General features: G+C 38.2%; 1 protein-coding gene across 3 annotated transcripts in view; it reads right to left on the reverse strand.

Annotated features, from left to right (window-relative positions):
* Nucleotides 1-27,476, reverse strand: part of LOC132097903 (zinc finger protein GLIS1-like) — an 80,427-nt gene that overhangs the window by 38,984 nt on the left and 13,967 nt on the right. For 2 of the 3 annotated variants that reach the window (XM_059503892.1, XM_059503890.1), the window contains exons 3-4: nucleotides 17,826-18,018; nucleotides 14,391-15,588 (exon numbers count right to left, since the gene is read on the reverse strand). In XM_059503892.1, coding sequence (XP_059359875.1) covers nucleotides 14,391-15,588; nucleotides 17,826-18,018 — 1,391 coding nt within the window. The remainder of the gene's footprint in view (nucleotides 1-14,390; nucleotides 15,589-17,825; nucleotides 18,019-27,476) is intronic. The other variant, XM_059503891.1, reaches the window with a different exon arrangement.

The raw sequence follows: 27,476 nt of genomic DNA on the forward strand, positions 1-27,476 counted from the left end.
GTCAGAGGCGCACAGCCAATCACGGATGATTGCGGGCCACGCGAACCCTAACCTGATGACTATATGGGAAATGAAGCATGATTGCGGCCGAAAACGTCCAACAAGGCATCGGGCAGCTAAAAGCCCATAGTGTACACAAGCAATCGGAAGAAAAAACAGTTCATTAATACCCTTAAATACCTGTAGAATACAAGCCCGCTATTATGGTGCATGTAAAAATAAGGCCACGTCGTGTCGCTTATCGACGTCACACTGCGCTCTGATGGAATTAAATGAACTGAGAGGAAGAGAAAATGTGCTTATTATGGGAATTGCATTCAGGCCACATTCTTTCCCATGGAGTCAAAGGTCCATCGCTGTTCCTGTTAACATTCAGAGGTGCTCTGAAACATAAAACATATTTCCCCATTATACTGTAACTACCAATCTCACCTTCCCTCAGGCTTGCTTTTATTCTGACATTAAAACCTTTAGCAACTAACAAGCATTAAATACATTATTACTCGTAATTAGTGGGCTAAAAGGCAAATTTTAATGAGCACCATGACTTTTCTTACACCCAGACACATTTTCTGTAATTCGGTGTGACATCCAAATTGCCTCAGCGCTCTCAGATATGCAATGTCTGCAGGTTCCCGCGATGTTCTGTGATCAGCACTTGTACAAAATCGATTCTGGTTCCTGTTGGAGAAGGAGAGGTGTTACGAGGTTTACCGCTGAGCGCCTGGAGTAACTATGACCTGTAAAAGAGAAACCGCCGACACGTCTTTCGGCACGGAGCACAGCGGAGCTCACTCAGACGGAGTGGCTAAAAACTACAGGCGAAAGCGAACATGTGCCTTTAATCTGCCTGTTTCCAAATGCCCCCTGGCAACCACAGCAAAGAGCAGAAAAACGTAAATGGATGAAATTATATCCATATGATTCAATGAGACAGCTAAGGGGAGACAGGTTTCTCATGCACTTCATCAGGGTACAAAATTAAACACAGCTTAGCTAAAACATTCGCATTACATAGTTTACACATATCATTTCCCCATCCAAACGCCACTCGGTTTAGCAGCCAGCTTCATCTGTTGCTAATAGGAGGCCTAATATGAATCAAAGATCTGGTTAATTTTTCTCTCTCACTCTTTTTTTTTTGAAAACATATTTTTGGAACGAAGCTGATGTGAATTCACATTCAGTTATTCTCACGAATCTTTGATTTTTCTTTGTTGCTCTTTCGTCCGTTACTTTTAAATTTCAAAACATCTGATTTATACCTGGTGTTATGCGTATACAAATCCACAGCTGACAAATGTTGTCCAGATGGGATCGAAAGCTTGGCCGATAAACCGGTGGAGGAAGTAGTCATGTAAATGACTAGCAAAATTGCTTCTTCGAACAGTTTTTTTGTTCTCATGCAACACTGGTGAAACCAGATTGAAACCCATGTAGACTGTATATGGGACCTTCACAGGAAGCAACCTATGATGACTAAATTGGGCCTCTCGTGTAGTCATTAAGCAACCCCCCACCCCACTCTGAGCAACGTTTTTGAAGGAAATTGAACTGAAGGTGTATTATGGATTCTGGCCTCGTCGACATGGAAGTCAGGCAAGAGCAACTTATGCTACATGTGGGAATCCTGAACAAGAACATGCAGGAAACATATGGGTCGTTATGGGAGCACTTAACCCAGTGTCGTTCTGGGGCACACTGTCAAAGTGTTACCAGCCAGGAGACACAGTATCCACCAAAACTAGCTGTGATCTTCTTTTGACCTAGAAATAAATTCATATTTAGACAGGTGAAGGTCTCCTTCCGGGTCAACTGTTGCTTCTGAAGGTTCTCTTCCTTTCTAAAAGCCTTTAACCTGTAACTTCTAGTGTCCCTCACCTGCTGCAGTAATCTGAATTTATGACTAGGTGGCGTGCTCATTTATACATCCTGAAAACAGACTGAAATTGTTGAATAAAGTCAATATATTTGTTTTCTTTGCACACAAAAAGTATAAAGGTTGAACCACTGATGTCACAAGGACTATTTTAATATTGTCCTTACTACCTTTCTGGCCCTTGAACATGGTAGTTGTGTTGCTGTCTATGCAGTGTCAGAAAGCTCTCGAATTCCATAAAAAAAATTTGGTTGATTTTAAATTTAATTTGTGTTCCGAAGATGAACGAAGGTCTTACGGGTTTGGAACGACATGAGGGTGAGTCATTAATGACATAATTTTTGTGTGAGATATACCTTTAATAATATATGTGACCCTGGACCACAAAACCAAGTGTAAATTTTTTGAAATTGGGATTTATAAATCATCTGAAAGCTGAATAAATAATCTTGCCATTGTTGTATGGTTTGTGAGGATAGGAAAATCAATAATTTTGACCCATATAATGTTTTTTTTTTTTTTTTGGATATTGCTACAAATATACCCCAGCGACTTAAGACTGGTTTTGTGCTCCAGGGTCACATATCCACATTCTATATTCATCACTAGTAGTAAATGCACACTGCTCTTAAGTAGGGCATCTGCCCTCATCCTACCCTACATGTTACAGGCCTAAACACCTGGCACCATTAACTTAGTGTCAAATTTATTTAATCCTTGTTTTCTTTGTTAAACTGAACACCAAAGAAGCCAAACAGCGTTCTCAGTTTCTCTGGCCATACTGTGGAAGCTCTCAAAGCGCTGATGGATACCAAGCACAATCTGTCACTCCAGTAACCGGCCTCTCACTCTATCTGTTCTAAGTATCTCTAATAGCTAATTAGAGAGTATTACACTCGCCTCGATGCCTTTACAATACCACCGAGCCATCAATTATCTCCCCGTTTCGTGCAACATGACCCAGGACACAGTGAGATGTGATGAATCTCCTCAACATGATATGTGCATGCAGAGGGACAAATCCAGCATTTGACGCAGAGGGCTCTCAGCGTCCATTAACAGCCGTCAGTCCCCATCTACTCAGCGGTGGCGTAAAGTGACAGATACTTTGACTTTAATCGCTCAGAAACTTCCCCTTTAACTGGTCAGCGCGAGTAACACGTCGCTTTTAATATGCTGGAGTGTGCGTTTTTCCTTTTATATATTCAATTTAGGAATTACACTTGCTGAACTTTCTAAGTGACACCACACAAACTCACAATTTTCGCATGAGAGCTCTTTATTATAAAAAATTGGCTGTCAGGGTCATGCCATACTTCATCAGGTTCAAATGTCATCAAAACTCTAGGCTGAATACCAAAAAAGGCCACATTTCACAACATCTCTCATTGTATGACATGAATATGTAGACTATAAACTTTCCCGTCTTTCTCTCGCCTTTTCTTTCCACCCTCCACCCTGTTGGCATAACGTCTACAGTTGACACAGCTGGCTCTGTCTCATGCCCGCTCTCTAAGTTACTCTATATCTCCAACCTGACAACAAATAAACATCGCAGAGTGCCTTGCACCTGCCAAGTCAAACGCTTCTGCGTCAAAGGCTCTGTCAGATTCATGAACAAAACAAAACTATTCAACTGAACAATAGGTCAACATGGCAGGTTAAATGTATTGAGAACAGTCAAATGACATCTAGCACAGTTGGACAGAGTTGGAAGCAGAACATTTACGCCCGCCAGAAATGTGATGAAATTCAACTACAATAGAGAGAGCTTGCGTTGTTGTCTTTTGGGAGCCTGATTGTTGCATTTCCCCTTCAGGATTCTCTTGTTTTGTTATTTTCTCCTCAAAAGTGCAGTAAAAGGGCAATTTATCAGGTCATATTTCACCACAGAACACATTATTAATACTGATACGTCATACAGTATGACTCCACATTAAATCATGTTGAATCACAGTGGAATATGAGGCATAAGGTTTTGAACTGAAAATAAATATGTAATACTTATAAAATGAAAATCTAACAGTGCAACAAAAAAGGAAGAAAGGTTAACTAGATAAAACTATTCTGAAATCAATAAAATAATAAAAATAACATATCCAACTGTCATTCAAATGCACACAAAATCAATAACTCAAATCGGGGACAGTAATACTTATGAAGATACAGTAATCAACATTCAGACCAAGTCATTATTAAAAATTACCATCACGAATATTTATATCTAAAGTCCAATTTCACTTCAAATACCTAAAACAAAATCAGTAACTCAATTGAGAAAGACAAAAAAGAAAGAAAAAGAAATAGACCCAAATAACAAGGCCTCACTGTCCTGTGATATTCCACAGTAAACGTTTTCATATTTATGGAGTATTTAACTTGAAATTTTTCATCACACACTTGTTTACCTTAGCAGTAATATGAGTCTGGGGCTGGCACTCAATTCCCTCTTGGTATTTGCGAACGAGACGCTCACGGTATTACAAAGCAGTGTTTTTTTCAATGCTAATATTCCTTTTCCATTGCTAATATCCTAAATTGTGCATGACCTAATCTAAGTTTTGGCTTTTCTATGCTGAAATATGATTTTGGCTCATCCGTGTCACTTGTTCTGGTTGTATTTAAGCTTTGAAGAGGATAATATCCAGTCTTCAAGGAGCCATAGAACGTGCTATTTTCTTAATATTTCACTACTGTGGAAACAATGGCTGGACATTATACAGAGATTTGGAGCATTTCTTTATGGTCACATTCAAGTCCATTAAGAAACTGAATCCTTTTTAGCTTCACAAACCTGTCATTTTAAATCAAATTTAAGGGGTGAATAGATGAGGCACGAGTTTTGAGGTCATGTAGAATGTATCAGAATGCATCATGAGACCTTTAGAGAAGGAATGAAATCATTGTTTGGAAGACAAAAAGTCTTTTGCAGTTTGTCACCAAAATGAACAAGACAAGAGTTGTCTGTGCTACTGATCTTTGGAAATCCACATCAGTGAGCTGCACACAATAAAAAGCCACATGTTATCTCAATGAAAACTCACAGGGACAAACAAAGCAGTGTCTTTCAGATGGAAACCTTTCTGTTGGTGCAATGATACCAAGGTCAAGGGTTCGATTCCCAGAGAGTACATGAACTAGTTTTAAAAAATGCTATATAAATTGCTTTGGATAATACAATGTGCCAGTGTTTGTGGTCTGTAAGATTTTTTTCATGCTTTTAAAAGTCTCTTAAGCTTACCGAATGTATTGGACCAAAAACACAATAAAAACAGCAATATTGTGAAATATTATAACAATTTAAAATAACTGTTTTTTATATACATCCTGTGACGACAAAGCTGTACTTTCAGCAGCCATTATTTACACAATTTGTAATAATAAAAAATGATGTGAACACGTTAAAGTATTAAAGGGCAGAAGTTAGTGTTGGTATTAAGTAAAAAAGTTACTGATATTATTATTGGTGGAAATAGTCCCTCACAGTGTAGCCATGGTGCTGGCTGTTTCTGTGCTGTACTTCCATACCAACTCTTGAAATAAATCTTGACAATATAATCAGACAAGTGCTTGGACAGAGCGTGGACAGCTCTTCTGGTGGGGAATGAATAATTTCATGGGGAGAGCTCTAATTGGCCTGTTGAATCCAGCTGCGCGTCAGCAGTAAAGCGCACCATGTCCTAACCGGATCTCTATATAACACCCCGCTTGAAATGTGGAACCGAATCAGCACACCACATTCTTACTGCACCCCCCCCCCCCACCGCCACCCCCCCAAATCCACACCCATAACCGTCGCTGTGGTGAAGGGTTTATGGGAACAGTCTTTTGGTTAAAGAAGTTGCTCTGGTTACATCCATCTGAGTGACAGCAGATGACAAATGAGACAGAACGCTGTCACAGTCCATAATTCTGTAAGAGAGATGCTGTCACAAGCCTCCCACACTTAGTTTTGGGCTCTGTTCAGACCGTAGATGGGTTGTGGTTTGGGGCTAGATGGGCACCATGAAGTCTCCAGTTATGTGGCTGTTTATTAACTGGGTTGGTTTGGTTTTGTGAGATACTCGGGATCCTAACCTGGCTCTCTGTGCTGCTAAGTCCCATGGCCCATCTGTGTACCTCAACAAACCCTTTCTGAGAACACTGGGATATTCAGTCTTACCTCAAAACTGTCCGTGCTCTGTTTACACGCCGGGGTTTATGGTGAATGTTTGCGGAAAGGCTGGGTGCGATGTAAATAGCGCCTTGACTACTGTTATTTATTTTTAGGAGTGTTTGGCAGATGATACTTGGCGTAGGCTATGTGTCAACATGCTCTCTATAGTGACAATGAGGAAGATACTCTAAATTAAACACATTTACGACTGGCCCTGTGTACATTTAGGCCATAAAGGGCCCACACTGAGACATTAAATCACCATTATACAAATTTATTACCACATTTCTAATGTGTAACTAGTGAAATAAAAGCACTATAGAAACACTTTCAGCACTTAAAATTCATAATAAATAAAATAAACTAAAATAAATACAAAATATATTTATTTATTACCATACTGTACCTGTGACCAAAATGGTAGAGACAAATGTCCTTTTTTATTAAAGGAATATTCTGGAATCTACATAAATTAAGTTCAATTTGCAACACTTGAGACTTCATGTCTCAATTTGAGAAAAAAAAGAGTTGACAAGTGACATAACATTACAGCTAAAACCTTAATACAACTGTAACAATTATGAGAAATTTACAGCTCAAATTATATAAATGTAAACAATTTCTAAAATTATAAGATTCACATTTGTACTTTTACATTTGGAATTGGGCCCATTTGTTTTCATTGTAAGTGCCTCACTGTAACTCTTTTTTTAAGTAAATCTTTTTAAGAAAAAGAGTGATACACTGACATTTTTATTTGTTGTAAGAAACATTATGCTGTCGAGTGAGCTTAACTTGTAAAATGTGAACCCATCAGTCAATGCATATCAACTTGAAAGAAAAGTGTATGACCAAGGAGCATAAGAAATATGGCTAGCAGCTCTTTAAAATATAAAATAAGCTATAAAAATACAACTAAATTCCAAATATCTGTATTTAACTAGCAACATTTCCCTTTAAAACAGCTCAACATTTTCTTTGCACACTCTCTGCCAGATTTTTTATTGTCACCTGGCTAGATTATGTAAAACCAAGTGATTTTCCACACGTTTGTGCTGCAATGCTAATAAACAATTACAGAAAAAACTGACATAGGTTATATTGGAATACTAAAAATACTGAAATCGAATAATAAAAGCAATACGGCACTAGTATAAATTAATAGTACTATACTGGAAAAAAGCACAATAGTAATGATAATAATAAAAAAAAACTTGCAGTGCAGTAAATAAACAAAAATATATCTCACAATATATCTCAAAACCTAGAATCAACGAGTCATAATTTAAAGTTCAGTCAACCTTGGACCTTCAGTCCACCTTTTTATGTAGATATTCAATGGCAAATATTATGTTAATGGCGAATGTTTCAAATTTCCATTCACAAACCTGCTGGAAAGTCCTTTTTTAAGCCTCTTTCTCCATAGTTAGAATGATGGGGCTAAATGAAGCCAGTTTACCTGTGTAGAAAGCCATACATCTGTGTGCTGCATCTAGCAGGATATATTGCTCAAAAAGCCTGAGGAAATTTTGCCCATTAGCTGTATTTATTCCCCTCAGTATATTAGCAGACGATCCACCCCACTCGAAGGGTTAAAACGATTAAGCACTTGGATTCGGGACAGATATGACACAGTGCTAAAATAATGTGTCTCTGTTTCACATTTCAGGTATATAATTAAATGTCACGAAATTACTTACTTAAAATATAGCATTCCAGACAAATGTAATTAGCACAAAACATGAATGGTTATACTATTCTTTGATAACTGGCTATGCGCATTTAAAGCCCTACAGCCATCAGGTGAATCGGCTAAGCTGAATGCATCCCATAAAAATAAAGTGTGTTTAGCAGAAAAAAAAGAGCTACCAGATATTTGACAATGATTATGGGTTAAGTAGCTATTAAGAATGCTTAAGTGGCAGAATGTCAGACAGGAAGAGAGAGGAGAGGAGGAGTGACTGGATTGCATTACTTTACAGAATGACTGGAAACCTTTTACGGCTTGACAAGAACTTGGCCTGGTGTATTTGACAAGGAAAACAAGCACGATCCATCAATTCCCAGGCCTTTCATTCCACTACTAAAACATCAGTCTCCTGACAAATCTCAGACATTTCATGCCAGCAGTTTCATCATGCTAATATATGTATCACATATGGTCTCCGTTGCATAGCTATTAGCATGACGGAAAGACAATCGAGTTGTAGATTGGGTCTGACAGCAAGCAAAAAAAAGAGGTGGATTTGTTGATCTTGAAATTAAAGATATAATTCAACCGTAACTTTCATGTGATGAAACATTAGAGAGTTGAAGGTTGCAAATTATGAGCCGTAATTGTAAAAATGATTCTGACCACGTGCATTCTTCTGCAGTACCATCTGGAAACTTGGATTCGAGTGAGATTTATGACGTTTCTGAAAACTCATATGAACAATGATCGTGCTGGAATCATAAACTCCTCCTTCTTATTAAATACCCCAAAAAGAACAATCTCCCAAAGGAGCCACTGTTTAAATCCAATTCACCCAGAATGCAAAGCTTTGGCAAATGGAGTGGAAACAGATAGGAAACAGTCCTCGAGTCCTGCTGCTTCGGTGCAGGTAACTGTTGCTACCTGCTAGCATAATGGGGCTTAGAGAGCTGGCAGTTGCTAAGTTAAGTAGACAGGGCAGTAATGTCAGCAGCTCATTCTAGTACATCCACATTAGTTTCAATGCCACTTTCTGCCTTTGCCGGGGCAGAATTCAGGTGGCTCAGGTTTCACTACTGCATTTAGAGAAAAAAGTCAGCTCATGCACAGGCCATCCGTTTTAATTAGTTAATGGCGCTAGCCGTTGCATTTCCAGCATCTGTGTTGATTGCTTACAATAGCGTCCATTTACTCCAAAACACGCCATTTTGGCAAAGGTCTGGGACGGCTGCTGCTGGAGAATTCTGAACGCTTGTCCAAAAATCTGTCTAATAAATCTTTATATATAAGTTTGCCGGTTTCACACTAGTGTGGGGGGGTTGAGAAAGGAAATTCCATGATCTATGTTTTTTCCAGCAGGTTGTTTAAGCCAATTTTTCTTCAAGTAAAGGCCTGTATGTTCAAACATCGTCGTAAAGGTGGCTCCACATTTAATTTCGATGAGGTAACAAAAAAGGTGTGGTTTAGGAAGTTAAATCCTAATATCCGTTAACATTACAACATGCAGCAGTCAAATGATCAATGACCAGCTGTCTTGTAATGGTGACGACGACAAAGATGGGTGTGTACTGCCCAGAAACATTTACTGCTTCATCAAGTCACACATCCAAACTGTATTGCAAAAACTTGCACACCCTTCCCATGTGATCTTGTAAATTTAATATTTCACAAATGAGAAGCATTACAAAAAAAGAGGTCACTTTTGAAGATGTAATATTTATTAAATGAGCAATGAGTAAAGTAATAATTAAATAATATTTTTTTAGTTATTCATAATGTATTATGATTAATAATACTGATAATAACAATATATAATTTTATAAATGAATGTATTATTATAATTATTTCAAAATAATTATTAAATAAAATATAATAAAAAAATATGGGTTTCAATCCCTGAATAAACAAAAACGTTTTATTTGAAAAGACATGAAAAGACTGAAAAAACTGAACAAACAAACAATCCGGTTCCAAAATACACTGACATTTTTGCATGAGACTTATGCCTGAATGAATGTCAGCACAGATGACGCAGGAAAAGCCAAATAGTAAAATCTAAAAGGTTGGAGGAATTAATACAGAGTGTTATTATGACTATGAGAACTCAGTGACCGTTTAGTACAGTAGTAAACACACACTAACCACATAAAATACAGACCAGCATAGCCCATACTCTTAACCTGTCACAGCAGGAACAAACTGCAGAAAATGGCAAGAGAACCTCAAGTCGACTGCAATAACGCTAAACCAAAGCCAAGATAGTAATGAAATAACAATAAACCAATACATTCCAGAGGAAATTCAATAAAGAAACCATCATTAATGTCCAATGTTGTAGCATGGATCTGCTCATCAAACATGATCAACTGGATAAGTAACTGAAGTATTATCAACAGATACGCTTTGATGAATATTTACATGAATTTCATGAGCTGCTGGGATAGGTGATCTGAAATACAAATCCAGAGTTGAATCCAGTACAGCATTGACGTATAAGAGCCCTGGGACAGTGTCGGGGCAGCAGTCGCTGGATACATTTTTAATATTAATGCAGACAAGAAGGGCAAAAAAGCAACAAGCTAAAACAAAACTTGAATTAGACATGAAACACAACAGGATATTGCTGTGAGATTATGTTGTTTCCTTTTAGATGCCTTTTGCCTCTGCTGTCCGACTACCACAAAACAGCCCGCGGCACTTTTTAATTGGACTGGGTGAACCGAAAAAGCCTCTCAAAGTCTGCGAAGCAGTTTTAAGAGGTCTGCCGAGCTCAGTGATTGCAGATGTAGCTGTGTTTTACCGTGCCGGGGCATAAAACCACGTCCAGGTATGGACGGTGACAAAGCTGAGAGTCAGAACCCCGTCCTATGTTTGTGATAATGACTTTTTCCTGCCAAGGCGCTGCATGATACAAATGAAATGCAGCAAAGTTGCGAGAGAAGACAAAGCAAGGAAGAGAAAGAGAGGGAGAGAGAGAGAGGAATGAGAAAGTGTTATGTTTGGTTCCAGGGAAATCGTGCCTCGTGCGCTCTCTGAGGAATCTGCAGTTGGAAAGATAATAAAGGGATTAGCTTGGTTTTCTGAAGCATTTGCTTCTAAATCAAAACGTCTCATCGGTTTCCTCTGCACAAATAGCTAGAATACCAAAATATCTTTGTATACTGTGCAAAGGCCACAAATGCAACATTTTTCAGACAAAAGCTGCTTCCTGCAGAGGTCACAGGAAGACATCGATTCAGAGGAAAAAATGAAAACACTTCACAACCTGAGAAAGGTCAACTAGTCAAGTATATGCACTCATCCAATTTGTGAAATATAAATAAATAATTATTATTATAAAAAAAAATATATATATATATATATATACAGGGGCTAGGGGTGTAACGTTACCCAAAAATCACGGTTCGGTACGTACCTCGGTTTTAAAGTCACGGTTCGGTTCATTTTCGGTACAGTAAGGGAAAGGAATGCAAACATTAAACTGCAGGTTGTTTATTACTATACACTTTTTTTTAAATACTTTTTAATAAAATATAACTATAAAATAAAAAAGAATAAGAAATAAAATACTGCTGCAAAGTTCTCCACTAAATAAAATACTCTCAGTCTCAAACCAATATCATATAATAAAATATAATGTAAAATATAAATAAATAACTATGATTACAGTGCAGCATTACCAATCCCAGCTTGTAGGCCTGCTTCACCAGAACCGTGCCGTGCCTGCTGCTGTAGGTGACAGGGAGACCGCCGACAGACCAGTCTCTTGTCTTCATGACAACAATATCTATACTTCATGTTGAGCATAAATATAAAGCCTACTGATAAAGGACAACGTCAACAGTATTGACGGCAAAATAGACTATGTTTGACAGGTGATCGATAATTATTCATTTATTTTTTAAATTACATTTATATCTGAATTTATGTCAACCTATAGACTTTCAAACATCAAAGTGTCATGAATTAATATGTATTTGTGTACAAAATGACATATAAACATATTTTCCTATTCTATTTTGCCTGGAAACGCAGAGAGTCTGCAAGCTCTAACCTGTTAACATGGGAGCCGAATTAAAAACGGACACTCCACGCAGCTGAGACGCTTGTGCCACGCATCTAGTGTGTCGCCGGCCTTAGAATCAGCTGCAGGGCGGGATTTGCGCTGAACGCGGAGACTTCCGCCACTTAATATGTTCGTTTGGAAACACGAAAATGTACTTATGTTCCGCGCACAAAATATTGCATTCCGTCATTCGGTACACACGTGCACCGTACCGAAAGCCCTGTACCGAAACGGTCCGGTACGAATATGCGTACCGTTACACCCCTATATTATATATATATATATATATATATATATATATATATATATATATATATATATATATATATATATATATATATATATATATATAACTTATTACTAACCCTACTATATACTATTTTAGTATGTAACATTACATTACTGAATGAATCAAGATGAATTTTCATTCAGAATCACACAGTTTGGGTGATTGAGTCTATACAATAAAAATTTCCCATAAAAATATCATGTCATATAGCATTAGTATTAATACCATTAAAGTCACTTTAAAAAAAAAACATCAATACTTGAAAACTTGAACACATTATTTACTTTACTATTTCCTTAAAAAAATGTTTAAATGCAAGTAATTAATATTTGAAAGCACTAAGTTACAAAATAAAATCAAAATCTTTCTGAATAGACCTGAAAGTAGCACACTAGTGCCAGTTGGGATTCATTTAATGATCCACTAAATTTGAAATCCTTTGACGTTTGACTTAAATTGACCTTTTCTCATTTTCGCACAGGAAATATTAATGTGATTCTAGTCCAGGCCATCGGACTGCCTAAAAACAGAGACTGAACTTGGACAGAGTTGACTCAGTGAGAGGCCTTCGCTACATCCAGAGACAATGTCCAGCCATTTTACAACAATAATGCATTTGTTCCTATCTTAGCATCTGCTTAGCATCGCAATGAATAAAAATGAGTGTTTGTTTGTTCTGACAGGTTATACCATGTCTCTTGCCACATAGTCCAGGCAGAGTTTTGAGAGTAAGAACTCCTACAGCACTGTTTTAGCCTACAAGTATGAGCAAGTGAGAAAATGTTTCAGAAATTCTGCTATAAAAAAAAGAAAAAAACAATAATACTCAAATACATATATGCAACAACAAAGCAACGATTCTCAAAAATGATTTACAGAACTACCAAGTTTATGCTGCAGAGTGTGCAGCAATGCCGAAAATGTAGTTGCATGGATTTGAAGGAATTTATAGGATCCAATTACATCTGTCAGTCCAGCTGCTGTGAGCTCGGAGTAAACCAACGTCTTCTCGAGAATAAACAAAACTCATCATTAATAACCTCAACGGAACTACTTAATGCTACCCTTGTAACATGCTCCAAATATTAGTGTACAGCTGTCTCCTATTGACACGGCTAAACTGATAATTCGGATCCAAAAAGGCATCCTGGGATTTAAATAAATAGGCCGACTTCGAAAAACAAGCTGTTAAAGTATCTGTAAAATAAAAGGATTTTTGGACATAATCTTGTGTATGAAATTGAATATATCTGACAAGAAACCTAACGTTCTCCAATTGTGCAATAGAGGGGAATTTTGCTAGTCATCTCCTCTGCGACTGCGTTCTTACAGACTACTACATTTTTCCAAGTGTTTAGTTTGGATAAACAGCCAATTCGCTTAATACTTGTGGGACGGCTAAACATTTAAACATCCTATTTAAAGGGATCAAGTGCATGCATTGTTTGGTTATGTTAAACAGATGTGTAGGGTTTTTTCTAAGATCTCAATCATATATATATATTTTTTTTAAGGAAAAGACAGAAAGACACAGAGAGAGAAAGAGATCTTAAGAAAATAAATAGAGTTTCACCCTACACAAATTGTGGACTAATTGTGTATTTGGACTTGTGCATTGCTGGGGCTGGAGCCATTTTTCCACTTGAGCTGAGAATGTCAGAAAAGGCACTTTGACATTGATTAGTGTGTTGACTTGTGGAATCTGAGAGTTTTACCTGGATGTCTTGGGTTTCACCACAACACTATTTATACAGCTAGACTACAGGTCCAATTAAATACCCAAACCCTTCAGTGGAAAATTAGTTGTGCTTTCAGTTGAAATCATAATTTCTCATGCCATGTGATATGGTTGTGTAAAACTAAGCTGAGGAAAATAGGCATAGGTGGTCCCTTGAAAGCTGTTACGAAAAATGAAGCTAGGAGAGAACTTCCAATTCTATTCCTTGAATAAATGGACATAAAAAAAAATTAAAAAAAAAAAATTGTGGGTCCTTTAGAAAGAAATTTGGTTTAATAAAGCCTAATGAAAGAGTTATTTGTCCTTAGTTGATAATACATGCTTAAAACTGATTTTAAAACTGACCTGCTTAATTAAAAATAATTACACAGGCATTTGGTTTCCCCAACTTTCCACTCAAATTTAAGCCAATGAGCATTCCAAAAAAAGCAATTCAGTCCGAAATACAGCGCATGCATTTTCAAGGCCATTTTCAGCTGCCAGCTATAATCACCTCTATGAATTTCATTATGGGGTACTGCTGGAAATACTGTGCTTTTGACAGCCAGCTAAAAATGGTAGATACTCACCATGCATTTGTTAGGTTTCTCTCCAGAGTGAACCCTCATGTGGATGAGCAACTTGTAGCGGGCATTGAAGGGTTTGTAGCGACGGACACATCCGGCCCAAAAGCAGGTGAAGTCCTCGCCCTTGCGCTGGTCGATGTGGACCTTCTCGATATGCCTAACCAGCTCCTCCTGCTGCTCATACGCCGCGCTGCAGTCAATCCATCGGCATACCTGCTTATCGCTAAATACGTCCTCCCTGTCGGCCACCTGCTGTTCGACCAGGCCTGTGGGTTTGGGTTGTGCCAGCAGGCCTGAGGGTGGAGACTCCTGCTGGCTCTGAAAATGCAGTAGAGCTCCTGGGCTGGAGCCCATGTACTGGTGCAGGTGGTAAGGAGGGGGCATGGGCGGCCGTGGGGGGCCTGTTTGATGGTGGTGGTGATGGTGGGAATGCCCACCACAGTGGCTTCCGTGGTTCGTCAGATAGTGATAGTGATGCTGAAAGAGCTCCTCCTCACTTGGAGAGAACTCATCCACCGGTTCCTGTTTCAGCGTCGCCGTACAGCCGTCCAGCACAGCACCGGGCTGTATGAGAAGTCCAAGCCCGTCGCTGCAACCCACGCCGGGCCCTGGATGCATGGAGCCCACGTCCTCACAATGCTCCACCGATGACACCGAGGAGGATGAAGACGAAGAGGAGAGAGGTAGGAGGCAGGACGAGGTGGAAGGTGACGGCAGCTGAGGGCTTGGGATAGGCTTGTGGGAGAACGTGGCAGCGGTAGGCGACGACGAATTGGTGCACAGGCCGTTAACGCAGGACATCTGGGAGGAGCAGATGTTTGCGCCAATATCGATTCCCTCCGAGGCTGACTGGGAGGCCACCGAGAGGCAGCGTCTCTTCAGTCCGCTCGTGTTCGGCCTTGCTGAGTGACGCGAGCTCGGGGACAAAGCCGGCAGGGAGGAGCCATCTTCATTATTAAATGGATACACAGTCACCGCCATTGCTGACAACGAGAGAACTGTTGCTAAGCTACCTTCGCCGCCACCGCTGCCGCTGCTCAGACGGTCCAATTCCCTGCGACCTGCTCCCATCCCTTCTGAAAAGTCAACCAGGGCCGATCCCAGCTTGAAGCCTTCCTGTTTGATGGGGTAGGACGGATGACACCCATTGATGCCACCGGACAGAGACGATGAGCTGAGAGACGTCTGAAAACCAGCAGACCTGCGGGAGAATGAAACACACCCAGAGGAATATGAGGAGCATTTAGGCAGAACCGAGCAGAAAGAATATGCACACTATTAGCGGCCTGGCTTGTTGAAAGATAAAGGCCAGGGCTTCTCAAAGCACTGCCAACTCTGCACTGTCAGACACCAAAGGAACAGACAAGCTCTGTGCTCCGGTCCTGGCAGACCTGCACTCTCAATCATCTCTGTTAACACTGACAATGTTTGACCAAAAGCGACACGATTGGAGATTCGTTTTGTAAACCCTTACAGAATCTTATTAGGTTATACTGTTTGGTTTGTGCTGATCAGAAGCTAGTTTTTATGTCCCTCTCTCTCTCTCTCAAGAAACAGCCATTGGATGGGTTTCCACTGCGGTGTATTTTAAAACACCGGTTAGTTCCACCACAAATGCTCCTGAGCAATTCCATGAATAAATGATGCAGGAAATTTGGCCTGAACTATAGTTATGAATGGGTATTTAAAAATAAGAAAAGAGAGAGATGAATACAAGCAGGTTGTCATACTCAAATCATATTCAGGGTATGACAGGCTTTGATGACACAAAAGGAGTTAACCGAAGCCTACATGTGAGCTAAATAGAAGTCACCTGGTTTTGGTGGTATAATGGTGGGCCTCTAAACGCTCTGTGTTTACAATACTCCCCTTTATAGTGGAAATCTTTGCTTATCCCATCACCCCCCACCCCATGGAGGTCATATTTCTCAGTGCGTCGCTGTGATCTTCCACATAATAATTCCTGTCAGTTTGCTCATTATAGATTTGTGTGCAAAGCTCCGGGATGATGTGAGAAGGGCCCTCTGTCCCAGCAGCCTGTGAAAGATTTTGTCTAAGTCCCCTTTTCACTTGGTTCGGGAAACCGCTAATGTTAGAGCGCTGGCTGAGCCGAAGCCTCAAGTTTGTCATGAGTCGCTCCATTCAGGCTAACCACTTCCTGTCTGGCTGAAGCAGTGACATTCAGCGACAGTATTGGGAGAGTTGGATGGCATGTTTGAGTGAAAGCACTTTGGATAGCGTCCCTCGCTGAAACGATGGGTTTCAACTATACTGTGGCTACACAGAAGCCAACAGAAATCAACGGCAGTCTCTTTTCCTAGCCATTTAAAAAACAAACGCAGCCAAGAAGTGCCATCAGTGCTGCAGTGTTTTACTAGCCTGTTTGATTTGTTCTGCACTACATTAAAGCTTTATTAAACAACCTACTTTATTTGCTTTGCAGATATGTGTTTACATTTCTAATGTAATTAGCAGGACTATAAACTTGCAATCTTAAATACTTTACATGCACTTTACTAGATCCTACTCACATGAACTGCGAATCCTGGATGTCTCAGAGAACAAAAAGCAAATACATGTTTGTTTTTTCATTAGTAATGGTACTAATATACCATTTAAAAGTTAAGGATCAGTAAGATGTTTCTTATGCTCACCAAGAATGTATTTATTTGATCAAAAATAGAGTAAAACAGTAATATTGTGATATACTATATCAATTTAAAATAACTATTTTCTATTTTAATATATTTTAAAATGTATTTTATTCCTTTGTGTGCAAAGCTGAATTTTCAGCAGCCATTACTCCAGTCTCTGGTATCACATGATCCTTCAGAAATAATTTTAATAGGCTGAAACTATGATATTGGCCCAATTATTTTCAGGATTGTTTGATAAATAGAAAGTTTAAAAGAACAAGATTTATTTGAAATATAAATATGTATCTTTGTAAATCTTTTGTAAATCAATAAATGTCTTTACTGTCACTTTTAAAAATAAATGCTGAGCCACCACCACTGCTCGGACGGTCCAATTCCCTGCGACCTGCCTTTAAACAAATTAATGCTATATTGCTTAATAAAGCATTAAATTATTTCAAACCAACCAATAAATACATTAATAAATAAATCTCACTGACCCCAAACTTTTGAATGGTAGTGTAAGTAGAAGGAAGGGGAATTGCTGTTTGTCATTTCACAAAATAACAATGATTCATTCATGAATATTAATTAGACTGCATAAATCATGATGCAAACAGTTTCACAGTTCCATAAAATAAATGTACATCAGATATGTAGTAGATTATTAGCTAATTTCGAAAAGTCAAAATTGAAAGAAATAACGTTATGCTTTGCCAATGTTAACATATATTATAAATAGCACATTCAGTTACTTTTTTAGCCATAAAACCACAAAAGTGTTGCACAGTGCTAGTCTCACCTGGCGTCTTGGTGGGGGCTTTCCTGCAGGTGAAGAAGGTTCTGTGTGGGTGGTCCACAGTGGCTGCTGTGGTGGTACAGGGCTCCAGGCTGAACTGGCAGGTTCTGTCCACAGCGCAGCAAGGATCCTTCTTCTGCTGTAAGCTCAGGAGTGCTTTCCTTCTCTGAACAGAATGAGATACATCCCCCATTCACTGAAACAGGTGGAGAATACGACAGCTATATTAACATTTACAGATTTTTAAAATGATTCACCAATCTTTTAAACCCATTGCACGACTTTTTTAGGAGTACTTAATTTTAACAACGAGACACAGTCGGTGTCATTGCACAGGGAGAACTCTTAAACTGAGTGTAGCAAATGTAATCACAATAAAGATAAATACGGTTTAAAAATATTTCCAGAAGGAAAGCTGACACTCCTTTGGAGTCCAGTGTGGGTTACCACATTATTGAAGTCTTTTACTAACTCGATTTTAGAAATTTAATTTGCTCGCAATGATGAAATTATTAATGCAACACCCAATGGATTCTGATCAAAACCAGCATGTGGATAAAGCCAAACCAAAGACAAAAGAGGTTCTGTAAGATATTGTTTCCAAGTACACAAAATGAAAAGGTGACAAGTAATTGCTATAAAGCAAACAACTGTGAGGAAACAAAGAAATGAGTGTTGAGAGGTGAGAAGAAACGAGAGAAAGAGAAAGAGAAAAAGAAAAGATGGAGAAGGAGAAGGAGGTCACAAGACACGCAGGTCCTATAAAGCACATGCTGGATCCACTCAACTCTATAAACAGAAGAAACACACTTTTTCACATCCATTCTAGTTTTCAAAGAACAATAATGCTTGTTTATTAAATCTTGGATCATTTTTTCTTGGCTTCGAAATCCCACAGTTGGAATGTCAAACTGTGTTTGTGTATAACATCACTGCTCGCTGAGCTAAAGCCAGGGCTTTCTTGGTTCATCTGGCGAGGATTGAGAGGTTTGTCAATGACATTGGAATAGTTTGTTTCACACTAAAACTAACATTCTTTTAATTATATCCTCCTGTTCTTTCATCCCTTAGCATGCTACTATGCTGTCTTGCTCATTTTAAACAGAAATTATATGGTGTTAAACCTATTTTAGGCTTGATTCCTGTATGTGACACTGATAATCGGTTTCACAAGACGTCTTTAAATGCCACAAAGTCAAGTAGAGGTAAACTATACTGCTGATGTGAGGTGCAGAGAGAATATAGCCAGAAGCCACAGGAATTTTCAACACAAATCTGTTTTACAGATTTTCAGAATTGCTCAATATCATATCTGGGATGCAGTTCTTGCCACAAGAGGCAGCTTGTGAAAACAGTTTTGCTGTGAGCCATTTAGCTAAGACCCTTTAACCCCCAAAATAGCTATTTAAGCAACCATGAGGAACAGAAGACACAAATAGGATTTTTTGTTTCCAAATAACAGTAGAACCTTTGGGGCACTTTTGATTACAAGCATAAAAACGATCATGAATAGCAGATGAAATGCCTTTGCTGAAGGTGATGATCGGAGTTGATTGTCCCCAATCGACGCGCTTGTGCAACACAGAAATGTGCATATCCAACCTGCAGAAGACGAGGCAAATGGCTCAGTATCAGAATACTTCACACTCCATGATTCTTTTAATGCATTATTGTCCAGTTCCAAAAACGTGCTGCCAAGTTACATCAATTCCGATCCAAGTTTGCATTAAAATCCTTGCTCTATATAGAGAGAATTATGGGAGAGGTTTAAAGACGTGATGCTTTGTTACATTAACAGAATTAGTTACGCCAAGGCTGCATAAGAGAAGCTCCTCCACATTTGGAAACTTGGACAGAATGTTAGATTGGATTTATATTGAATTTGCAATGGTAATTCACTTCTGGGTATTGCACTTGGTTTTGGTCAGAAGGTGGGAGTCTGTGAAAGCTCCAGTTGTGAAAGCTGGAACAAAGAGAAAAAGAGAGAGAGAAAAAAGAACGAGGGATTTTAATGCTCAAAGAGGAGTGGAACATATAGCCTACTTGTACTTAAAACATTGGTATCATCAGATGCATGACCAAGATAATTTTTTAATAATCCATGAAATATATTTTTTAGAAGTATATAATATAACATAATATAACATAACATAACATAACATAATATAATTATAATATAAATATGAAGCACGGCTGCAGGCTGAAGCACAGCAATGTTTTATGTCAGCTATCCAGATGTGGAGATGATACCTCATAAAAAGTCTTGATATATACACAATAGAAACCTCCAGAAGAGATTTTTCTCCCAGACTTTTTGTCTGTATCTCACACAGTGAAATCAAACTGAAAAGGATGAAGGACGAAGAGCACATTGGCTCTCATCTATACCTGGAGGACAGACAGAACACAGAGAGGATGTTTCTTCAGCTCTCTTGGAAGATCTCTGATCTTGACCGAATGTAAGCCAGGGTAAAGGAGGGAGCAGGTTTGCAAGCATTCAGAAGCTATTAAGGAATGACAATCTTGGGTGTGAGATCACTGCAGTGTGGTGCCAATAACACCTGAGGGCAAAGCCAGAGAGCTCCGTGATGAAAACCAGACTGGTGTGCTGGCCTCATTCACAAGAACACAAGAACACAATCACAGAGCAGAAAAACACTTCCATTGTCATCCTCGTTTCACATGTACAAAAGAAAAAGGCTTTTAGACTCTGGTCAAATAACAAAGCTGTTTTATAAGACAAACACTCCCATGCTATAAATCCATCTTATTCAGACTTGTCAACTTTTAAAGAGGACCAGAAAACACTTCCCATAACTTTGGTGACATCAGAGTCTCTGCTTCCAGTCAAGCTCTGCTTTATTTTGTGCAAATTCATCTGTCATTTGGTCAATATAGTTACAAATTATTTGGGAAAATTAAAAACACAATATTTGACCTGTAGATCACATTTTTAACATAAAGTTAGAAAACTGTCAATTTGTCATGTTCACTTTGCATATTTTCAGTGTATGAGTGTGTTTGCACATACTTGCATCAATTATATCCCAACAAAGTGAAAGCTCAGGTTAAAAACTGTGTTTTATCAAGTTAGATATAGATAAGTAATTTATAATAAATAAAAGAAAAATAACAAATAAGTAAATCATGGTTCCACAAAAAATATTAAGCAGAAAATACTGGCACAGTAGAAAATACCTTTTCTGATTTTTTTTTTCCAAGTGCATGTCTTTCTTCAAATATGTGATGTCAACAGATTGAAAAACAGATTTAAAATCTCATGTAAACATATTTTTCTTATATGCCATATTGTTGGGTATTGTCAGGGTATTGTTGTGCATGTAAACATTCAGCATTTGATTTTATGAATATTTTAATGATATTTTGATTATTATTATTAATGATTATTACTGGTTTGAGGCCAAATGTCAACTTGATGTCCAAAATCAAAACTGTAATCCAGAAAAGCTACTTAGAATCATTGCTTTACAGTAACATACAGTAGGAGTAGACACAGTGCAACCCCCCACCACTGGACCACGGGGACTCCCTGCATCTGATCAGCAGATGGGTTGGCCATTATTAAATGTAATTGGTGGTAATCTTAGGTGATTTTTTATTTCGGTGACACTTCATTTTCTACAATTCTCGCCTCTTGCCTTTCAAGTCACTTAAGTGCAGCATTAAGTGCTGGAGTGAGACCGAGCTTGTGCCAGCATTTAATGTTTTCAAGTCTTCAGAGATGCTGGCAATGGAAAGCAGATGTCCGAAGATGCTGGAATACTGAACAAGACGGGGATTCAGAGAGGATGGGAGAGAGCTGTGCATATGCGCATGTGTGCCAGTGCACGTATGTGTGTATCAACTCTAATGTACGTCAAACATGTAAGTCTAAAGAACAACAAGCTGCCAAAACCACAAGATAGATGCATCTGGAAATGCACTGTGACATTTCTACTCAGGCCACTTTAGCACCATAAATCATAGCATCCACACTTAAACAGTTAATAACGATCAGTACTCTCTGATGCAGTCTTCCTCTTACATTTGCTGCTCTTTTTCGGCCTTATTAACTCATAAGTGGGGCTAGCTAAGATGGGCATAACTATTACTAGTGTTCATATTTGGGGTTAGGGATTAAACGTTTACATCTGTCATAACTCAGATCATGCGGTTGTTGAGAAAAGGTTTTACCTGGTGGACCATTAAATGAAGAAAAAAAAAATCTTATAGACTTATATCATGTGACATTATTAAGGCTTGGGGAGTAAACCACCTTGCAGCCTTCAATTAATATGCTAAAGTTGTATACAAAAAAATGTAATAAAAAATAGTTACTCCACATCCCATCCAGTGTTCTCCTCCAAGGCTATGAATACAAACATACTTGTATGAATGTATAGTAATTTCAATATTGTCCATTTTAAAGCTAAATTTAACTTAAATATTTTTTTCAATATTTTTGCACTGCACTGCCTTGCCTTTTTCTTTTGCTCTATGACTTCCATTTGATGCACATGCATAGGTACAAATTTTGTACAAGTTATGACATTTTAATTAAACATTAGAAGGTTAAACGTGCATGGTCAAATTGTTCACAATAGAGTTTATAATATGCATTTAAGAACTAGATTTGAATTTGGGTGAATTGGGTGAATTTTCATTTCGTGCTTACTTTAAGTGCAAAGTGTAAAGGCGACTCACTTGCTGTCAGAATGAGCATTTATGAAAAATAAAAATACTTGCATGAATTTATAACATAGATGAGAATATAGCTTTCATATAAAAGATACCTGACAGTACCAGATGACAGTACCTGACATGAAACATTTAAAAATGCTTGGATCTTAATCTTTTTCAACAGTAAGTTGCTCTGTGGCCATCCGCCATTTGCCAAATATGTATTTTTCGTAAAAATGTGTTTTGTAAAAAAAAAATTCTGTGCACTGCAAAGACCTAACTAATTGAAGATAAAATGTGTCTGTCATTATTAATTGAATCTATTACTTGATGTAGCCCTACTTAGAAAACCCTAACAACATAGCTCCTCTCCTCTCTTTTTGTCTTTCAGAGACTAGGTCAGACTCCGGAGCAGTGGAGCTTATACTGGATTTTCTCACAGTCTTCAACAAGACTGTCCTGTGCAGACGTTACATATTATGGACGAGAGCCTTGTGCATGTTTAAATCTCATAACTCATGTCTATACTTGTGTCTCCACACAGACCCGGAACTTATTTGTTTGCTTTGTAATGAAGGCTTGATTGAAAACCTGAGGGTACAACAAAATGAAAAATAACAAAGTCTGGGGAAAGGTTCCCTTAAACAGGTGCCTGGCTCTCTACAAGGGCAGGGGGCAACTCGATTAAAATACGAGGGCCTGAAATGACTTTGTTTTTCTTGCTGGATTATTGGTACCACCAAACCAGGTTTTTCATGAGGATAAAATTGGTTTGTTATGCCAGTTTCTGTATGAAGACAAATCTTGGTTAGTGTTTCACTTTTAAACTCCAAGATGTCACTTTTAGCAAAAATATATTCTACAGCCAGTATTTCATATCAAAAAGAAATAAAGTACACCAAAAGCAAAGAATATGATGGCCGTTTTATGGAGAAACCACTTTTGTGTCAGGGTTATTGTCGTTAACTAAAACTAAAACTATTGAAGAAAAAACTTGATTTGAAATAAACTAAATGACTAAACTAAATAAAAATGAAATATATGTTTTTAAGCTACTTGCTGCTTAGTCTACATTGAAGTACCAAAACAACACAAATTAATAGAAATATGTAAATTAACTGTATTAAAAAAACTAATAAAAATGACAAAATGTAAAAAAATAAAAAAATAAAATGTAACAAATTTAAAATATGAACAAAAACTATAATAGTGTATAAATTAAACAAATCAGTTACACTAAAATAGCATTACATAGAATAAATTATTTTTTATATTTAAGATTTTCTTTTTTTGTCATTATTTGTCATATGCAAAAACCTCCATGGGCCAAAAAAAAAAAAAAAACATAAAAAGCTTATGGGTTTGGAACAACATGGATGCTGACTAAATTCTAACAGAATTTTTATTTGTGGGTGAGCTATAACAGCACAGCAAAGATTTTCTCTTTTGTAACAAACCACATGTAAGGCTTTACTTTCAGTTGCACAGACAAAATTAATTTATAAATAATAGGCTTAAAGATCTGCTGTAACAATATATCCGCACAAGAGTTCATCAAACAAAAGAAGATAAATTGTTTGCTCGTGAGAGGGACAGACGCAGCTGGCCACTGATTTCGTAATAGCCTCGGCTCCTAAAACAGTCCGAACTGACCGCAGACTACTGAACACAAACAAACACAAAACACTGCCTGCACTACTCCTACGGTTCAGTGACTAAACCGCACGATTGGACAAGAGAACCTTATAAATCAAGCCTCACAGTGATTAAAGCATTACACAGCCATTTCAAAACTGTAACACACACACACACCTAGGCAAAAGATGATCTGTCCTGCTTGTGATCAGGCCAGTAACAAACTTCTTGACGTGCTTCCAGACATTATGATCAGTTGTTGATGTTCTTCCATACCTTTATTGTAATTACTGGGTTCCACTTGGGCATGTCACCACCTGCTGGTGACTGGCTGTCACTGGAGGAGCCTGTGAGTCTGTCCTCTGTGGACTGACGTGGGTGGATCTGGACCACCATCACTTCAGTTTCCAGTAAGCTGCGGGTGAGGCTGGGTCAGGGTGGTGCTGGAGATCCTGGCAGAGATTTGGCGGTACCCATTGTGCCAGAGATGTGGTTCATGGCTCCAGGTTTTCAGTTTGTAATGGATACGCTCTCATCAAATCAAATAAGATACAATGCGACTCCTGCCACCTAAATGACTTTTAAAACTGTCCAAATCCACAAGCATTTAAGTCTTCTTTTTCAAAATCAACAGTCATCTTCAATGCTGCCCTTATGATCATTATATTTAGTCATTTTTGTCATGACCCTCATCAGAAATGTCAGACCTTGTTGTTAATGTCATTTTGCTTAAGCGAGGTTGGTCAGCTTTGAATTTTGGGTTTGTTTCCAGAGCTAAAGTCTCTTGGAAGAGGTTTGGAGTCTAATGAGACATTAGCTTCAAAATGGGATTTTGTTACCACCACAGGACAAATAAATAAACGGTATCGCAACTTTCAAACTCACAATTCTGACTTCATAACTCACAATTTTGAGTTGTAAGAAAAATAAAAGTCAGAATCATGAAATAAAGTCAGAATTGTACTCGTAATTGCAAAAAAAAAAAAAGTTAGGATGTTAAAGTGGCGGTTACCTTTTTTTTATTGTTCTGTAGCAGAAAAAAAAGAACGGCAAAACGTAAACTCAGAATTCAATAAAAAATAGTAATTGCAAAATGTAGACTTTTTGTGAAAAAAGTCACAATTGCGAAACAAATTCAGCGAGATGTAAACTTGGAATTTCAACAACAACAACAAAAAAATTATTCTGAGGTTTTTTTATATCTTGCAATTCTGTCATTTTCCAACTCAGAACTGTGATGTAAATAGTTGCAATTCCTATTTCTATTGCTTAATTCCGCGGAGGAAACATGCTTCCATAATTCAAATAGCAACCAGTCAACTAAAATGATTTTTTATTGTTCTATTCAATTCTATTGTCTTAAAAAAACTAAATTAATTCATGTCCCCTTAAAAATAATGCAGTACAAAAACAGAACAAGAAAAAACTTGTTTTACAATGAACAGTAGTAAGAAACGGGTTCACCAATAAAGTTCTCGTTTTATGGTCAACTTACAGAATGAGGTTACTGGAAAGGATTTTACATCAGAGTCTCTTAAATCTATAGAGTGTAAAATACTGGGGCTGATTACAATGTAAATGTGTCAGTAACACAGGGCTGCGGTACATTCCTGTGTCTTGTGCCATAAAATGTACTGCTTTAACATTAAGACTCAAGGTTCCTCATCACAGGCTGCTGTTTTGGCTTTTATGAGATCTTGACAGCTCTTTGGGGCTCTGTAAAAAACTTTGGGACCTCAGAGGCCCTGCGATACTGCTGCAACTGTATGGGTTGCATTACATTGTTTCTATTTTGTGTGTGTGCATGTGTGCAACGTATGTAGAAATATGTGCGCATGCGACTATTTAGTTTTCTAAGCTTTGAGTCAAGACAAACAGGCCATGTTTGAACAGAAACAAAGCTTTTCTTCTTAAGCAAAATGCTTTGGTTTCTCTTTTTCCACTGTGAAGTCATATTTAATCCTGCAAAGATCATGTGAAATTAATTCCATTTGCAAAATTTCTTTTAACACTAAATCAGGCTGTCAAGGTTGTGACTTAATAATAAAGTTCTCGCATAATCCCTATTATGAAAACTGCCCTTGCAATTAAAAGTGAAATGCAGTCTTGTACGGAATCCAACGTTCTAAGCACAGATTCCTGTATTGTATGAGTCAAGGCTAATATTTTCATTTAGAGCATTCCTAAGGTATGACAGCTAATGGTCAGCATGCCATTTCCAATAAATACATGACGAAGGGAGTTTTACTATACTCTCAGCTGTCCTATTAGCTTGAAATAAAAGGCAAATTGACAAAATAACAAGTCAACCAATACAGAGTCGATGGCTGTCCTAACACTGTCTGTGGCACGATCTGAACACAACTGTATTGGCCCACGAGTATGGCTTTCACTTTATGCTGCTTCCAATATTTACAGGCAACCCTGAAACTTTCAGAGAATTCGATTAAATGCAGATGGCAGGAAGTTCCACTCAAATGACAGTGGCCAAATTCAACCACAAAACATGAGAGGAACCTCACAAACACACATTGCATATACTCATTCCAAATGCTAGAACACTTGTCTGAAGATAAAGAAGACTGTATTCATACATCATTACATTCAAGGCACTGATAATGTCTATTTCAAATACATCATTCAAGTTAATCATGGTTTACACATATGATTATGAGTGGCAACAATCGTTTGGGGAACCCCTTGACAGTTGCAGTTTAATGATATAAGTGCTTGTAATTCAGTCGTAAATAAATCGAACAATGTTTGACAACGATTGTATTGTTTTCTATGCAATGCAATTCTCTATGGGATCCATTGTATTTAGATGGTAAAACCAGATGGTTATGTGAGGAACACAACAGCAAATCGTATTTCATTTCCTATGTTTTGTTATGTTTGTTTTAGTGGACCAAAAAAATAATGGAAGCTTTCTTTCAGAATAAGACCTCCAAAGCAATCGGTATAATCGGTTTCTGGCAGAGATCGGGATGAAATCTTACTACCAGACTCTCAGACTGACTAGTCTTGTTGGGAAGTCGTGGCCTAATGGTTAGAGAGTCGGACTCCCAATCGAAAGGTTGTGAGTTCGAGTCCCGGGCCGGCAGGAATTGTGGGTGGGGGGAGTGCATGTACAGTTCTCTCTCCACCTTCAATACCAAGACTTAGGTGCCCTTGAGCAAGGCATCGAACCCCCAACTGCTCCCCGGGCGCTGCAGCATAAATGGCTGCCCACTGCTCCGGGTGTGTGCTCACAGTGTGTGTGTGTGTTCACTGCTCTGTGTGTGTGCATTTCGGATGGGTTAAATGCAGAGCACAAATTCTGAGTATGGGTCACCATAC

Source organism: Carassius carassius, chromosome 21 (assembly GCF_963082965.1).
Source record: "Carassius carassius chromosome 21, fCarCar2.1, whole genome shotgun sequence".
Classification (NCBI taxonomy): Eukaryota; Metazoa; Chordata; class Actinopteri; order Cypriniformes; family Cyprinidae; genus Carassius; species Carassius carassius.